At 36.5% G+C, this 17,362-nt stretch overlaps 3 protein-coding genes across 3 annotated transcripts; 1 reads left to right on the top strand and 2 right to left on the bottom strand.

Moving 5' to 3' along the window:
- On the bottom strand, positions 2,388-6,661 carry LOC18788101 (glycogen synthase kinase-3 homolog MsK-3). The gene is made up of 13 exons (XM_007221422.2): positions 6,282-6,661; positions 5,352-5,543; positions 5,154-5,246; positions 4,988-5,047; positions 4,573-4,845; positions 4,226-4,300; positions 4,086-4,142; positions 3,851-3,991; positions 3,715-3,765; positions 3,532-3,627; positions 3,365-3,448; positions 2,934-3,036; positions 2,388-2,830 (listed from the first exon to the last, which is right to left on the bottom strand). The coding sequence occupies exons 2-13, from the start codon at positions 5,463-5,465 to the stop codon at positions 2,745-2,747; spliced, it is 1,233 nt and encodes a 410-aa protein (XP_007221484.1). The 5' UTR covers positions 5,466-5,543; positions 6,282-6,661; the 3' UTR covers positions 2,388-2,744.
- Positions 9,106-12,250, top strand: LOC18788019 (probable protein phosphatase 2C 49). The gene is made up of 4 exons (XM_007221423.2): positions 9,106-9,497; positions 10,444-10,641; positions 10,734-10,969; positions 11,288-12,250. The coding sequence occupies exons 1-4, from the start codon at positions 9,309-9,311 to the stop codon at positions 11,856-11,858; spliced, it is 1,194 nt and encodes a 397-aa protein (XP_007221485.1). The 5' UTR covers positions 9,106-9,308; the 3' UTR covers positions 11,859-12,250.
- LOC18788020 lies at positions 12,470-15,848 on the bottom strand. Its single transcript, XM_007221500.2, has 7 exons — positions 15,520-15,848; positions 14,825-14,924; positions 14,404-14,499; positions 14,229-14,281; positions 13,510-13,558; positions 13,069-13,116; positions 12,470-12,896 (listed from the first exon to the last, which is right to left on the bottom strand). Exons 1-7 carry the CDS (start codon positions 15,738-15,740, stop codon positions 12,804-12,806), a joined length of 660 nt encoding a protein of 219 aa, XP_007221562.1. The 5' UTR covers positions 15,741-15,848; the 3' UTR covers positions 12,470-12,803.

Raw genomic sequence — 17,362 nt, forward strand, 5'->3', positions numbered from 1 at the left:
TATCCAATCCAATCCTAGGTAACAAATCAGGTTTTAAACCAAACGCATGCGGTCCCTTTCGGTTTTCCAATTGGTATTGGAAATGAGTTGGTGTGGCTTGGCCGAAAAGGTTTCCAGTTATCTTTCTGTTAAGTTGGCAAGTCCACTATCAACCCTCTCTCCAATATTAATATATTTCTGTGGTATAGCAACAGCAGCTCTCTGGCCGACCAAAATTGATGTCACTCTATCTATACGCCCAGGGCTTCTCAGTTGATTGCTTGCTTCTTTAATGGTCCACCTTCATCCTCTCTCTGCCTCAAATACTGAAATGATTAGGTTTAGCTAGGTTCAACTCAAACTATAACTGTGTAGCCTAATTTTCAACTGTCTATGGGGCGGCGGATCATGCACAAGGAATTTCACATATGTGCTCAAGAAAAAATAAAATAAAAAATAGTAGTTGTTCACTTCCTCACAGTTTGACATATATACAAAAATAATTTGATAGAAACATTGGAAAAAAAAAGTTCTTTGTACACGTGTCAAACTGAACTTTGTCTATAAAAGCAAGAGTCAAATAGCAATTTCTAAGGCCAAGTCGACCAAGTCCATATCATCCACCATGCACCTCATGTTTTGTGTTCGAATTCCCTCTCTCTATATTATTTTTGCCAATAAAAAGATATGTCATCTATTAACAAATCCATGTCCTTCATATATTCAGAGAGGTTTCTTTATTGTTCAAGAAAAATATAAATTTCTTTGCAGGATATATGATTAACACTCTGAGAAAAGTCGTCGTACACTTCTATTTTATAATTCATAAGAGAGAAATGACACTTACAAGGGTGTGAATGACATCTTTTACAAATGCATATTGCGCGTAATGATGGACCCAAAATTTTTTCAGGGGATGTACAATATTTGAAAGGTTAAAAATTTTATTTTAAAAAAAAATAAATTAGATAATCAAATATCCTTAGAATTTAAACAATACTAATAGCATTCATAATTCATTAAAAAATTAAAATAACGAAAAAGCAAAGAGCTGAGACGTTTTAGTCCGACAAAGCGAAGCATAAGCATCAAAGCGTTAAAGAGTATGCTTTTTGAGACATAAATTGTTTTGACAAGAAAAATTTATAAATCGACTAATTATTATCGAAGCATAATAATCAGTTTAATATAATTAAATATAAATACTAATTTTCATCTAAGCACAATAATCAATCCCAAAATTTAAAATACTCAATTGGCCATACAAGATCTAAAGAGGAGGGGGGAAATTAAAGTGAGAGAAATAAACTATAAAAGCCCATGAAATATTACCTAATAATTATCTTCAAGACGTTATGAATACTTAAATTTGCACTGGAGAAAGTTTGAGAGACTTGGGAAGTGATTTTGGGGTTGTGGGTTCTCTATCATCATCACATGCTTAATTGATAATAATAAAAATGTTGTAAATGCATGAGTTGGTGGATGACCATCATACCTCTTAATATTCCACCGTTGGATTTTATGTAACCTAGAAGGAAGATGTGATAGCAGTAGCAGAAGGCGGATGCTCTAGTTCCAGGCTGATTATAAGAGATAGTTTACTCGGACAGTGGGATAGCTTAAACATCATCTCCGCACTAAGTATTTGTAATTAGTACTTGTAACCTATAGGTATATTGTAAATGATGGTATTCAATCTTCTATCTTGTAAGCCTATAAATAGGTGGTTCTACCAAAGATTAAGTAAGGAATAAACATGGTGAAGCTTTATCTTTAACATATCACTTCTCTCTATATTTTCTCCCTCTAGTTTTATAACAAAAAAGATTTTTTTTTTTTTGGTTGGAGGATAATAAAAAGGTTAAAGTAGTAATTTGACAAAGTCAGAATTGCATCAATACTGCGCGTTTCATTAAAAGTAAACAAAGGCATTGCGAAGACGACGTCGTTTGCACTGCAGAAAAATGAAAACAAAAAGACTTAAAGTCATCATCCTCCTTTGAAAGGCCTTGTAAACACACCTCAGATGCAGAACCTTAGCACCAGCAAAGGGGCATACTCCGGCCTCTCCACTGGTTGAGCGGCAAAGTGCACAGCTTCAATAGCCTGATCAACTTTCATAAAATCGTAATTTTCTATTCAACACCCTCTCTCTCCTCACTTGTGAACTGTCCTTCCTCCAACCTTGAGGTCATTGTGACATTACAAGCATGTAAATAAAATCTATTTTTTGCTGTTATTCTGTTAAAACCCACCTCATTTCTAACAGCTAACAGCTAACAGCTAATAGCTAACGACTAAGGCACAAGTCGCGTTACACCCCGAGGCTCACCAAAATAAACAATTGCATTGTTGAGCTGAATGTGGTGATCCCTTGTGCCACCTAAAAGATAGCAAACGAGTCATTTAGTACAACCGCATTGTCAAACATATCTAACACAAACCATTGAGGTATATGAGTAACATCTGCTTACATGACAATCTATCAATATAAAAAGAAAAAAAGAATAATAATCATAATAATCAAGGGTGTGCAAACCCATTAAGATCTGAGGACTTAGTAAGCAGAAGAACCTTCTTAATCTTCTTTCTTCTACATTACAAATCTAAAGCGGATAAATATAACAACAAATAAACAAGGGATTTGAAAAGACAAATATTACAGCTTCAATATGACGATCACATTCAAATGGGACACAAGCTACGTTTCTACAGCAGCCCACATTTTCCTGTGCAGAGCAAACATCAACTACTAAGAACAGTCACGACGACCCAAGGAAGGCACACTGTTTTCTTGCATGCTCTGGAATCAGCTTAACCAGCATCTCTGCAGGTACTCCCTTCAGTTCTAATCAATGCCAGGATCATTAAAAAAGAATTACCGGTTAGGATTAGACATCTCAATGAATAAAATCAAAGTGAGAAAGTACAGTACCAAAAACGCTTATTACCATGAGCCTTAAAGTTGAACAATGGGGGGAGGAAACGTCCATTTGGCAAGCGGGTGTTAGGGTCACGCAACTCATCAAAGAACGGATGAGCTAAGGCCTCCAACTGCATTGGAAACATAAACCCTTTACAATAACATCTCGATGGCATAATGTACCACACTAAGCTTAAGTAGACAGATTAACATTCAATCAGGAGCAGAACTCTGTAAGGCATATCCCATACATAGGATACATGATATTTAAGGTCAGACTCCAGCTACAGACTTTCCATATATAGGACAGGAAAAAGAAGTATGTAATGGACTCCACATGGGCTTGCACATGCAGCATAAAATCAATGAGCATTTCTTAGGATGAGGACAACATAACATAGATGAACGCAAAGACAGCCTGAAAGAGGTAGAGTGATAATGGATCGCATCAATACTCACAGCTGTACTTCGAAGGTTTGGAGAGTACTGCAGTAGCCTCGATACAAGATCCACAGCTTCAGGGGGCATGCGCTTGTGGAATATCTGATTATCAATGATACACAAAAGAAATATTAACATGCAGTTTTCTTGGAAAGCAAATAAACCACAAGTGATATCCCAAGTACCTTGTGCCATGGGTGAGCTTTAATCTGGGGAAACTTAAACTCTGTGTAGTTAGGGTTCATGCACTTTATTTCCTCTCTTGTTGGGGTACCTAAAACCTGGATGAGAGTCAGAAAAATCAATATGAGAACAATTACCATTATCCCAACAGCTTAATGTTGAAAAAATTCAAAGCTCACAATCACCTTGATGATTTCAACAAGCTGGTCTACTCCACTTTCTCCAGGAAATAGGGGCTGCCAGAAATAGATATTACTTAATTAGCACACATATAAGAGCCTAAATAAGAAGGAAATTAACTTACTGAAGATCAAAACCTACCTGTCCAAGCAGTAGCTCAGCTAGAACACAGCCAGCAGACCAGATGTCAATGGCTGTTGTATACTCGGTTGCACCAAATATAAGTTCAGGTGCTCGATAATACCTCGAACAGATGTAAGATATGTTGGGTTCCCCTCTTACCTGTCATATGTATAACCAATTCAGTATTGTAAAATCATTACCCAGAGTAAAAATAAGAGCATAATTAGAGAATGCCCGGATGCAGAAAACAAACCAAGACTTTCGCACTTCCAAAGTCACAGATTTTAAGCTGATGAGTATGTGGATTGACCTGTTAGAATGTAGATACACAATCAATTAACCATGCATGCACATTTGGAACCAATGTACAGAACAGAGCAAATATCAACATACCAACAAATTTTGAGGCTTAATGTCCCTGTGGCAAACTCCAATACTATTGTGAATGTAAGCAAGTGCTCTACAAATCTGCAAAGAGATATAAGGATTTAGATGTAAGAGCTCAAAATTAAAGTAGTTACCTATTATTCTCTGATAAATTGTAAGAGTTATTTAAGTCACGTAATGAAGCTTAAATTCCTCAAAACCAAATGTATCTACTGTGTTTCATCAAAATGATAACAAAAGCAGACCTCATCTGAAGGCATTGCAAGGAATATTTTACAATTCAAACAACATGTATGGATACAAAAAATTTAGAACAAATCTGTAGTAAAGAATAAAGATGAGACAAAACATACCTGGTAAAAATAAAGTTTGACATATATAAGTGGCATCCTCTGGTTCATCTTACTGTAGTGTTTGATCACCCTATGGACAGTCTCGGGGACATACTCAAGTACAAGGTTAAGGTATAGCTCATCTTTTCCAGTTGTCGAAAAGAAACAATGTTTAAGGGACACAATGTTTGGGTGGTCTAGTAGACGCATGGTTTGCAACTCCCGGTTCTTGTACCTCTTGTCTTGAAGAACCTTTTTAATAGCAACAGTTTCACCAGTTTCTAAACATTTGGCCTGGATAACAAAATCAAAATAACAATTCAGTGACATAAATTCAAACAAAATATTTCGATCAAAATTAGCAGACCCACAACCACAAACAGTTCATTGAGAATAAGCTCATTAAAAGCTGCAAAACAGTAATACAAGAAATTACCTGGAAAACCAATCCAAAAGATCCATGTCCAACAACACGCTCAGCCATATAGCTTATTGTCTACACTCGTTTAAAGGAAAATCATATCATCATCAATTTGAAATACAAGAAACTACAAAACGCAGCTATACAAATGGAAGGGGGGAAAAACATTTCAAAAAGTTACCTGTTTTGGTTGGCCATTCTTTCCACCAATAGTTGTGACAATGATATGACCCGCCTCTGTTCCATTACCATCAACAATAGTTGCTTCCATTTCCTGTAAAAGGAAAACGAAAATAAATACAGATTTCAGAATCAGTATAAGCTTGTATAAAATAACAAATATTGGAGATACAAGAATGAAAGAAGTGGCATAGTTTACCTTTTCATCCCTAATTTTCATATCATTCATCCCACTAGGCAAACTATCGACACCAACTACATTTCCACTGGGGTCTCTAATTCCAGAAGCAGGAACCACACTTACGGAAGCCATGAGCTCAAACAAAAATAACTGAGCGAATAGCCTTCTAGATTCCCCTTCTCAAATTAATAAAACAAATCAATAATTTACCTGCAGAAAGCATAACGATGCATTAAGGCATTTATCCAATGGCAATATATGTGATGAGAGTTATTTCCAAAAGTTGTTAAGATCATAAAACAGATGTTCTGATTGGAGTCAATCAACGCTGAGACACAGTTCCTTGTATTAATACATTCCTTTATTGGTGAATCTATGAACTGTAACGGAATTATTAAACAAGAGGACAAAGCCAAGCACCGAATGTGAATTTGTTTCGAAAACTTTAAAATAGTTAATAACTAAACATTAGATTGATTCAATGAAATCATACCAGAGCTAAAAATTGACAATAAAAACAGTTAAATATGTGATGCAAGGAAGCAAATCCAAAATAAAGAAGTGAGCAAGCACAAAACAAAGGAAGGCACTTTCCCATAAATTAAACGGATGCTGCAGCACAAGGCTCTTATCTACAATTCACAAATTTTAATTTCTGTCACTTTCCTGCAATTTCTTGGCAACCAAACATATCTCAAACACAAATTACACTACAGAAAAGGGCAAAATGAAAATTTTTATTTTTAAAAAAAAAACAACAGGATTTGATTTTATTGTACGTACGACAACATATTGAGAGAAGCTAAAAATTTAAATAGCTAAAAAAGAGAAGAAAAAAATGTAATTGATATGACAGACAAACAGAACGGCAAAATGAAAAAAAAAATATATATATATATATATATATATATAAGCTGGTAAAGGTATGAGAAAAAAATGGAATTTTACCGATCTGCGTGAGGGTGCGCCATGATCAGTGGGTTAGATTGATGATGCGATGTGAAATTTTGAAAATGTCAATCAGAATCACTCCAATCTGATTAAGTTTGATTAGTACCAGGCTACAAGCTATTTACTTGGTTTTGGGTTGTGTTATTGAAACTTGAAACTACAAAGGAAGAGAGAGAGAGAGAGAGAGAGAGAGAGAGAGATTTGAGATTTGGATTTTGGAGAAACTACAAAGGAGGAGGGAGGGGAGGGGTTGAGGTTGGTTAATGAAATGAATGAAGATTGGATTTGGTTTGGTTTTTGTCTGTTTGGTGAAGAAGAAGGCAGTCAAAACTCAAAAACACAGACAAATAGAAAGAGAAGAGCTCAAACATTTATGTGTGTTTTTTTAATTAATAAATAATATTATTAATCAACCAATTATTTGGTAATATATCTGTTTCTCTCTCTGCCTCGTTCCTCGTTCCTCAAACCCCTCTCTTTCTTTTTCAACTTTCAACAGTCTCTCCCTCTTTTGACCGGTCAAACTTCAAACCCCTCCCATGGTGGGGCCTGTCCCGTCCACTTTCAAAGTCTCTCGCTTTGAAACAAGCAATTATTATGGCAGTTGGAGACTTGGCTGCCCTCCCCATGACTTTCTTGTTTTCTCTCCTCATCCGACTTTTTCTTGTTTTTAGCAAAATTACTTTATTATCCTTCATCAGATTTTTTTAGGCCCAACAGCACAAATTCCTTGAGAATACTTGGCCCAATTATGAGCCCAACAATTAACAATCCGTTGGGTTCAGTTCTGGGTCGAAACGAAATAAGGATATGTACTTTTCTTTACTCTCCCTGGCCCAGTTTGATCAAATTCGAATTGGGTCAAATATGATCCCTCAAATCAAACCTTGAATCTCAAACAGAAATATCATATTCATAGTGATATATGATATAAAGTTTGTGCAAAGTAGTAGCCGGTTTTCAGATAAGGTAGTGGTTATTAAATTTGTGTTGGATCCGCATAATGAGTGCTTTACATAAATTAATCAATTCATGGGTTTGTAATTGAGGTAACCAACAATGAATTAGTGACAGATTTTAGGTTTTGGTGATCCACAAGGCATTAATTTTCAGGTGTTGGTTTCATAAGTCATTATTAACAAATAATTAAGACTGAGGACCATCTGCATAGAAATAATTAGTGACTTGACCAGTCGGACCACCAAACCAAACCAAACCCACTTTAGCATAATTAAGGGTTGTATTTAATTTATAGCATAATTAATTTAAAATAAAACAAATGGTGTGTGGCAAAGGAAGGCAGGACACCTAATCACATCCAGTAATAAGAAAAAGTAAAGGAATTTGGTTAAGACATGAGATGAGATGTAAGAGAGCCACGCTTAAAACGCCACCTAATGTTCTCGAATCTCCAAAAACCCAAATAATTGGATATCCATTCGTCATCATCATTTGAGGGATGAGATAAGAAAGGTACGTTACAATAATTTCACCGTTGCTCAGATTATAATCAACCTTAAAGCCCAAATCCCGAAACAATACATTCTCATCAAGCTATCTTTCTTATCTGTCAATCATGCAAGGCCTTCAAGTTTCAACGTTAGCACATTTTACCAATAATGAGCCAACACATAAATTTTTTACCTAACAAAAGTAGTGATATATATGTACGTACATAGTATCATAGGTTTCTGGAAACTTAATTTACTTATGGGAATGACACGTAAATGCGTTGACATTTCTGTCGTAACTTTTGTATTTTTTATATTAAATACAGCAATTCTCTGCTAATTGGATTTAATTTTATTAAAAAAGCATGGACTTACAGGCTAGTTGTCATAAAATTTTAACACTGTGTGAGAGAAAACCTCCTATATCACTTTTTAATTTTGGCAACCCAAAAAAAAAAAACAAAAGCAATCTCTCCATACATCAAATATACTATAACCTCTAGGGAGAAATCCACAAATTGAACCTTTTACTATAACATGATTCTCAAACAGACTACATTATCTCAATATGTTGTCGATAGTTTTAATGATCGGTTCGCTGATTGGAAAAAGAAATTGATTGAACTATAGGATTGGTAGCTTGATGCATGCGTACAACCAATTCGTTACGTTCAACTCTCTGCAAATGTGATCGGTGTTGGCGTGATTAGTTTGAGTATCGGTTCCAAAAGAAGTTGGTTGCGTGGAAGGTTTGCACAGAAGAAGTTGTTGTAGGGATTATATGAGATGAGACCATTTGGACGTGTTGGTATCTGACCGTCCAAACAGCTGCTCGACTTTTGTTGTATGCGGTTTACCCTCTCTAAAGAAAGACCAGGGACATTTCCGTCAATTCAAGGAAAAAAGTTCTCTCATTCATGCTGTCGTGCATGATCACTCCTCAACGTCAGCATGCATTCAGCTAAAGCATTGTAATGTGTGAACGCTGAAAATGCCAATAAAAAGTTTCTCCGCGGCAACAGCCACGTTTTCCCCAAATTACCCTCTGAAACAACCGACAATGCCACATACACCCTCCTTCCCGCTGAAAAGTCAACTCGGTAAGTGACAGTTCATTCAAGCTGTTCATGGAAGAAGGGCGTCTGAGTAATTTCCAGGTAACAGCTCTTGCAATAGTCCAAAAGTCACGCGTCAACCTAAAAACCGTCACGTGTCCGTCAACCGAAATCCTTGCTGTTCTCAACAGTAAACTGTAAAAGCTCCTGAAAACCCACACGTGTCAATGACCCAACAACCTTACCGCTAGCCACCGGTAACCCTTCTCACCCAAACAACCCAACCATATAAATACCGGTTCAAGCCAAACTCACTCAATTCTTCGCTGATTCAGCTAAAAAAGAAAGAAAACCGAATAGAAAGTGCGAGAAAAGTCTCAAGAAACCGCGAGAAAATAACAAAAATTATCTGATTCTCTTCGTCGTCGTCGTCGTTGTTGAAGTTTTCTTTGAGCTTAACAAAGTTTTGGGATCATTTTCTTAAAGGTGTTTGTTTGTGTGGTATGATTTGATAGAAAATGGTGGCAGAAGCTAAGATTGTGTGTCAGCAGAGCGTGCCCGTTTTGGAGGTTCAGTATTTTGGTAAAGGGACTAATGTTCATGAGGTTGAAGATGTAGTTGCAGTTTCACAGTCGATTTCGCCCAAGAGTTTTGACCGAAATCGTGCTTCGGAATCCGTCTCCGATGCTATAACGAGCTCTCAAGTCGTGAGTTTTCTGACCTTGATGCTCCGCTTTTTGGACCGTTTGATCTTCTAGTTGTCAATTGCGATGTGGTTTAGTATGGTTTTAGGTGATCATGAATCTGGGTTTTTTTTTTTTTGGTAGTTTTGGACCTCGAATTTGGTACTTCCGTTGAATTCTTATGGTTTCTGACTTTTAAAATATAGGGTTTTGTGCTTACTGGGTAGCTGAATTTTGATGGAAGTTTTGCACATAAATATAAGAAATTAGAGTGAATTACCTTGTTTTATAATTGAACTGCGAAAGTTGGTTCTTACAAGGTAGAGGCAAGTTTTTGTTCTTGTTAGATAACTAATTATTATTTGGCTAATGTGATGATTAAATAAAGGACCCTTAAATAAAAGATGCCCGCCTGGTAGGGTACTCTGTTACCATGATTCATCAAAACATTGGTTGGGTTCGATGTGGATGAAAATCAATGTTGACTTTTTGCCCATGTATGATGCCGATTTTCAAAGCTGGCAATTTGTAGATTTCTGGTTCCTTTCAGAACCTGTGCTGTATCAAGTTATTTGTTTGTTCTTTTTGGTCTCATAAAGTAGAGAAAACTGTATTCTTGACATAGAATTGTGATGTTGTGTGAGTGTTGGGTACTTGCAAGTCTGGACGGATGGTTTATATGATGATCTTAGCGCTACATAATTATAATTGTGAACAACTATCCGCATTATTAATGAACTTAAACAAATATGAATTGCTTTGTGAATTGAAAATTTGAACTGATTCACATAGGTTTGGAAAATCTTAGGAATGGATACACATCATACATTCTCTTCGTGTCTTATGCCTTCAATTTCTACTGTATAGTTGCTGCTCATTAGAAACAATGCTACCAGGCAGTATGGTAGTATTTTATATGTGTCAATGGAAAATCTTGGCATTTAATTCCTTATTCTTTACTCCTTTTCAGGATGTTAAACCTGCGGATAAAATTCCTGATTTGGCTCTAGAATCGGCTGATCTTCAATTCTTCCCTAGGCTCCGTTCTGGTAGCTTTGCTGACATCGGACCCCGTAGATATATGGAAGATGAACATATACTAATAGATGATCTATCTTCACACTTGGGATCACTCTTTAATTTTCCCACGCCAAGTGCCTTGTATGGGGTAATAATATCACTTTGGACTTCTAATTGCAATGACCTTGAACTTGTGGTTTGCTAGTTGTGATGCTTACTGAGGTTGAAAATGTTATATAGGTATTTGATGGACATGGAGGACCTGAAGCGGCATCTTATGTCAGAAAAAATATGCTCAGATTTTTTTTTGAAGATGCCAATTTTCCTCAGATTTCTGAAGTTGATGAGATTTTCTCAGAGGAGCTTGAGAACTCCCTCCGTAAGGCATTTCATCTGGTTGACCTTGCGCTGGCAGATGACCGCAGTGTAAGCAGTTCATCTGGGACAACAGCATTAACTGCTATGATATTTGGAAGGTATATCTATGCCTTAGAACTCTTTTTCCTCCCTTCACATTGTGCCAAAATAACCTGTTTCCTTGGCCTACCTAGGCTTCATTTCAAATATCTAATATTGATTTCACAAACATATGGTGTTATGCTACTATATCAAGTGTAGTTCGTTATCAAAACTAATATCCCATGTATGATTTGTCAACCTTTTATTTTGATTCAAGTTATGCCGAGTACGAAATTTTATTTGCATACCTCTTCAGTATTGGCAATTATATATTTTTGTCCATTCTACTTTTTATTCTCTTCGATGGTGATTGACCTTATTATTTTCTTTTTCAGGCTTCTAATGGTAGCCAATGCTGGGGATTGTCGAGCTGTTCTCTGCCGGAAAGGAGAGGCAATCGATATGTCTCAAGACCACAGGCCCATTTATCCCTCAGAAAGGAAGCGGGTTGAAGAATTGGGTGGATATGTTGATGATGGGTATCTGAATGGCGTCTTATCGGTAACCCGAGCATTAGGTGACTGGGACATGAAGTTTCCCCGTGGTTCTTCATCACCCCTTATTGCTGATCCAGAGTTCCGGCAAGTGGTTTTAACAGAGGATGATGAGTTTCTCATTATAGGGTGTGATGGGATTTGGGATGTGATGTCAAGTCAGCATGCAGTTAGCCTTGTTCGACGTGGGCTACGGCGGCATGATGACCCGGAGCAGTGCGCAAGGGATCTTGTTATGGAGGCTCTTCGCCTCAACACGTTTGATAATCTCACTGTGATTGTGGTATGCTTCTCCCCTCTTGATCATCGAGAACCATCACCACAGCGGGAACGAAGATTTAGGTGCTGCAGCCTCTCTGCGGAGGCCCTATGTAGTTTGAGGAACTTGTTGGACAGCAGTGCCAGCGGTTGATTGTAGATATAATTTTTCAAATAAATGTCTCCCTCATACATTGTTTTGGCTGCTTCAGTCATGAGATAAAAAAGCAGCTATCAGTTTTGTAGGTGTTCAGTGAGCTCTGGGTTGATGTACATACATAAGAAGGGGGACGCGGATGGTGATTGTGTTGTAAAAAGATGTATGTTCGTACATTCTTTTAGTTTACAGCAGAGAGTGATTGGTTCATCCGATGTAGTCCATTTGTAATCCTCTCATGTGTATTTATTTTATGTATATTATTTGGATCTTCATTTCTTTTTAGCTCTTCCTCTGCTTTTGTCCTTTTAGCACTTGGCTTTCAACAATGTAACCCCTAATATACGATTAGCATTTGACAAGCTACTAAGTGATTTTCTATAATTCAATGACTTGTTTCTTTCTTCTTTTTTTCCCCCGTGTCTTTTGGTGCTTGATCTTAAAAAAGATGGGACAAATATAACAGGGATTTTTTAGCCAACAGGAAAATCCTCACAGGGCTTTTATGTCAATTACCTGACTTCCATTAGTATAACTTCCAGAAAGAGAGAGAGAAATAGAGGACCATCCATTTTCTTCCGTATCAAGGCTGATTGATACAAAACATGGAAGCATAAACAAGTCAAGTAATCCATTCATAAACAATTCAAGTAACAAAGATTACGTAGACTCCAAGCCTAAAGGTATCATAATTTCTTTAATTCTTTTTCTTTTAGGGGAGTGACATACAACAGAGAAAGCCGTTCATTTAGGAGACGGCCATTGACCCAAATGATCTCACAAAGATCTTCATTGTGCTCCTTTTGTTCTTCAGCAAGAAAATCATTGGTATTACAACTGATAACAAATTAAATGATAGCACATTGGTATTATATTTCATTGGAAACATTTGCCACGTTAAACGAATTTGTGACATTCAGAATCGGTTAACCTTTTGAACTGTTATACCGTTGAGTCTGATTTGTAGCTTTTTGAAAATGTTGCAAACCTTTCCAAGCCACGTCCAAGTAAACTTTCAAGAAAAGGTTGCAGTGCCTGGAGGATGTCATATCAGAAATCAGAATGATGGATTATTTCATCCCACGTCAAGTAACAACATTTTGTTATGTTCTTTATGCAATGCTATCAAACAAAATCTTTATATTTGAACTGATTTTCAACCTGTGTAGAGAATGTATAATATCTAAACCATAGTTAGAACACTTACTGATGCCACTGGAGCCAGGATTGGAGGAACTTCATAAGACACGGTTAGCTGAGATTGAAAAATGACAGGAGCACTATGAGATATACAACATGGAAAATCAGAAAGAAAGTTGCTCTTTTCCTAGTTTCCGTTACTCAGAGAAACCTAGAACAGGAAAACCATGTCAATGCATATTATTTTGTGTTATACCAATCCAATGAATGTCCGTCCAGGCCATTCAATTGATCGCCAAGGATGGAGCAAAAATTATAAATAATCTAATTGCAAATTATTGATCTCCCCAGGGAGGCATCAATTGAATGGCATTCTGATGCCTATAAGAGGCATTGAACACCGTCAAACTGTCGCTGATCAGAGACAAGCGTGTAAAGAAGATTCATAACACCACAAAAAACTACAACTGCAGAAATTCAAAGTCAATATTTGAAAGAGCAGCCTCACTTCTACTAGGCATGATGAAGGACCTTTTGGATAAAACCGGACAGCACCTCTGCCATGCAAGTAAAACAGTTTATCAAGATTCTCATATCAACATAGAAAGCAAAAGAAATAGCGCCTACTTCATTTGCATACAATATACAAACACAACATTTAACATTCCTCCCTCATTATTATATTTTCCTATGTTGCAACCTTAAATAACATGAGCATCAATGTCTGTGCTGCACCAGACAGTGACTTCCAGATAATTTTTAGAAACAAGAAATCAAACAATTTACACTCTTTTATCGAGTATTCACTCCCTCATATGGAATACAAAATTTCCACTTAAGATGAACCTAAGATGTCGTCTTTGAGCTTTTGCTGGAGATAGAACCAGGTAGCTTCTAGTTTACTTAGCTACACCAACCAAGAAACTACTTTCAACACTGAAATTTCATATGTATTTTTTTTCAATAGTCTGATTTACCATATTTCCTCGGTAGATTTTAACCAAATAACTAAAAGTGATTTGGTAATTTGTTATATAAGCTCTAGGATGACACAATATACAAGCATCAACACTACATAAACCCCAATCAATTATGAAAAAAGTGCTTATAATGCATTCTTTCCAAATGTTTCATCTAAAGCCCTAAAAGACACATTTATAATATTGAGCAAAAAGTCTACTAAAGTACACAGTTTCAACTTTCTTCTAATATTTCTCTTCTTCTCACCTGTTAGGAAGACCTTCCAGAGATCTCCAGTGGATTTTCTGATTCGGTATAGGCTGCACGAAGGTATTTACACGACAGTGAGAAAGGGAATATTGTAAGGACACATCATTTCTCTTACAGTTGATGGAGGAATTGTGGAAGGAAAAACAAATTTTAACTAAAACATAATTCTTACCTGCATATTTCGAGCAAGCCATGAGAACTCAATATCACGGCCAAAAGCTTTATACTTAAGTGACCATCGTGATAGGTCAGGCTTGTCTTCCAATATCTGTTTTTATAAAACAGTATATCAAATATCAATCTTTTAAGAATGAGAAACTGAACCTATGATCAGCCAAGTTGAAAAATATTAGCTACAGCATTTTACTCTTAAGGAATCAAACTATAGGACAATCAATTATTCCCTCACAATCAGCAGACTTATCAACATTTCACTGACTGACAATAAAATATAGGCTGTAAAAAACATTATTGGGTTGCAACACGTATTGATACAAGTGGATATACGTTACATAGCACCAGAAAGAAAAAGCAAATTTGCTTCAAATATAATTAGAGATCATCTAAAGAGCATCGGGAGAGTTGTTTAGCACCTTCACAGTTGAAATAAAGGGCATCCAACGGGGAATTGCCTCACGATCAGAGTAGCAATCATAAGCAACTGAAATTGGCACATCAATTTCCATCTTTACTCTGCATTTGATCACATTATTAGTAAGGCTTTCATTTACTGCCCGAATTTAGAGCAGAAAGGTGCTAGACCTCACTCCAAGCACTCGTTTGATACTACTTATGGTTTTTCATTGGGTTCTGAGAAAGGATTAAGCATCATAAGAAGCATCAACTTAATAAACAGGCAGGGCATTTTCCAGGTAAAGTATATGTTGAATAAGAACCACTTACTAGTGGAAACCACCCATATCTTGTGCATTTGATTATACAAGTCTAATAAGACAGAAATAAGAATAATACTTATGTGCACTATGGTGAAGAAGTTGGTCTACAACAGTCCTAATAATCATAATCAAAATCAAAATACAAATTAGAGTATAATGGAAACCCTCCAATCAAAGGGGAAAGCTACATACTAATTGATACTCAATTCTGAAAAGTATGGATTATCAGTAATTATTTTCTAATGTGGATTCAGTCTAAGCAATCATTGAAGCTCCATTATACTACCAATTAACTATTTCTTGATAGCCTGATTGTATGACTGATGAACAAGAAAAACAGAGACAGACAAAAAAACTAGAGTATTATAAAAGCAAAGCAGAGGTGGCATTACGTGCAGTCCTGCCATTGCATAACAGGGGAGAGGGTTCTGAATCCAGTGAGGCTCGAGCTTCGCTTGAAAGACCCACATGGGATTTTGAAGGAGATGTCACTGAAAGAAGGTGGTGGTGGTCTTAGAGAAGAGCTTCTCCAAATGGGTATGTGGCTGAGACTGCTGGGACAGTTTGGGCTTGAAATGCAGGCTGCTGGAGCCGTTGCACAAGCAGAAGACATGGTCAAACAAAAAAAAGCACAAAAAAAGAGCAGGAATTATAAAGCGGAAGAAAAGCAGCGAGAGATACAAAACTGAAAAGCAAGTAACATGTCATACTCAGGAGTCTCAAGACCACAAAATCACGATCACAGATTCACAGGGGCACGAGTCCCGCTCTGGTCTGTTGCCACCAGACTCCATTTGGATATGGGCCTCATTCATGTCTTATTCTACTGACACAAAAAGCCCGGATCCAAATTTTTTGTCGCAAACAAACCTAAAACCCTCATCCTTCGTCCATTTAACCCAACACATAAAAAGCCCTGAATTATTGGCAAATCTTGCGGCATCTGGTAATTTTGAGTTCCTAGCAATTAAATGTTATTAGATGTAAGGAGAGATGCTCACTGTTCTAGTAAAATTCTCGTATGTTTGGGTATTAGTTTGGTTTGTGAAATTATGAGTTTAGAATTCAGGATTTGTTTTAATTTTTTATTTATTTATAAGGATACATTTCTGTAACTGTGGAACGGTCGTGCAATGACATGGCTATACCCAAATCTATCAACCCTCCATGCCGAGTGATAGACACTAATCAAAGGCAAAAAAATATGTTGAAGGCTTTTGAATACGAAAAATATTAGTCAAATTCATCCCCATGGCGATTGACCCTAAAATTTGATCAAACGTGTAGACCACGGTGTACTAATGGTGCCACTGAATCTAGACTACTGTTAGCTGCACAATTTTCTCAAATCAAATCTTTATATTGGTTGGTAATTTGGTATGATCTGATAGTTGACATACACTGTTCCCATCCCCACAATTCTCTTGTTTTTTAAAAATAGTTACTCAGTCGTGTGACGCTTGGGTAATTATAAGCCATTAATGTATCTGAATTATGCTATAAATCAATATCAGTCGGTCACATACACGTGGACGATTGAGTTTAACTCTCCTCGTCTTTGAAAATTTGAGCAGCCCCTCAAATCAGATTCATGAATCATGATAATGACGGTCATTGCCGCTGCTAGCGTCTTCCTCATGAGAACCAAAAATAGGGTTGACTGCGATTAGGGAATAGAGCGCATTGTTGGATAGGGTAGGGAAGCCACATGTAAAAGAGAATAATACATCTATCCGTATTCTATATAGATTGAAAGTTGTATCTTTGAATTGAGGGCACGTATACAGTGTGGTTCTCCTTATTTAGACAAAACATTTTCATTATTGTATACTGTTTGGATTTCTATTCTAAGGTAGATCATCAACTATAATGATACATCAATGTCAAATTAGTGAGAAGTGTGAGATAATAACACTTCACTAGTGGCAAGTGCCCCATTTATATATTAGTGAGAAGTGTGAGATAAGAACATTTCACGAGCTAATCCCCATATTATTTTTTATTGATCTAAGTTCTTTGACTATTTTATCACATAAGATTATATTCCTTTTTAGTATATTGACTCAACCACTGCGTTGGCATTGTTTGTTACTACCCTTTTGGTTGAAAACAGGAAAAATATATGATTTTAAGTCATTACTTTTCATATTAATAGTTTTTTTTACCATAATAATTTGATCAGATAATTTTGTTTGTTTTTTTAGTTAGTCCATTCATTCAATTTGAACTTTTAAA

Source organism: Prunus persica, chromosome G3, assembly GCF_000346465.2.
Source record: "Prunus persica cultivar Lovell chromosome G3, Prunus_persica_NCBIv2, whole genome shotgun sequence".
NCBI classification, from domain to species: domain Eukaryota; kingdom Viridiplantae; phylum Streptophyta; class Magnoliopsida; order Rosales; family Rosaceae; genus Prunus; species Prunus persica.

Bases quoted from the DNA above. Each gene is read 5' to 3' on its own strand.
- LOC18788101 (XM_007221422.2), bottom strand. From the start codon at position 5,465: ATGGCTTCCGTAAGTGTGGTTCCTGCTTCTGGAATTAGAGACCCCAGT. The intron at 4,846-4,987 runs GTAATTTCTTGT...TTTGTTATCCAG, and splicing joins CTTTTGGATTGGTTTTCCAG to GCCAAATGTTTAGAAACTGG. The intron at 3,992-4,085 runs GTTTGTTTTCTG...TACATATGACAG, and splicing joins TTGGAAGTGCGAAAGTCTTG to GTAAGAGGGGAACCCAACAT.
- LOC18788019 (XM_007221423.2), top strand. From the start codon at position 9,309: ATGGTGGCAGAAGCTAAGATTGTGTGTCAGCAGAGCGTGCCCGTTTTG. The intron at 9,498-10,443 runs GTGAGTTTTCTG...ACTCCTTTTCAG, and splicing joins CTATAACGAGCTCTCAAGTC to GATGTTAAACCTGCGGATAA. The intron at 10,970-11,287 runs GTATATCTATGC...TTTCTTTTTCAG, and splicing joins ACTGCTATGATATTTGGAAG to GCTTCTAATGGTAGCCAATG.
- LOC18788020 (XM_007221500.2), bottom strand. From the start codon at position 15,740: ATGTCTTCTGCTTGTGCAACGGCTCCAGCAGCCTGCATTTCAAGCCCA. The intron at 14,925-15,519 runs GTAATGCCACCT...GATCAAATGCAG, and splicing joins ATGCAATGGCAGGACTGCAC to AGTAAAGATGGAAATTGATG. The intron at 14,282-14,403 runs GTAAGAATTATG...ACCTTCGTGCAG, and splicing joins GGCTTGCTCGAAATATGCAG to CCTATACCGAATCAGAAAAT.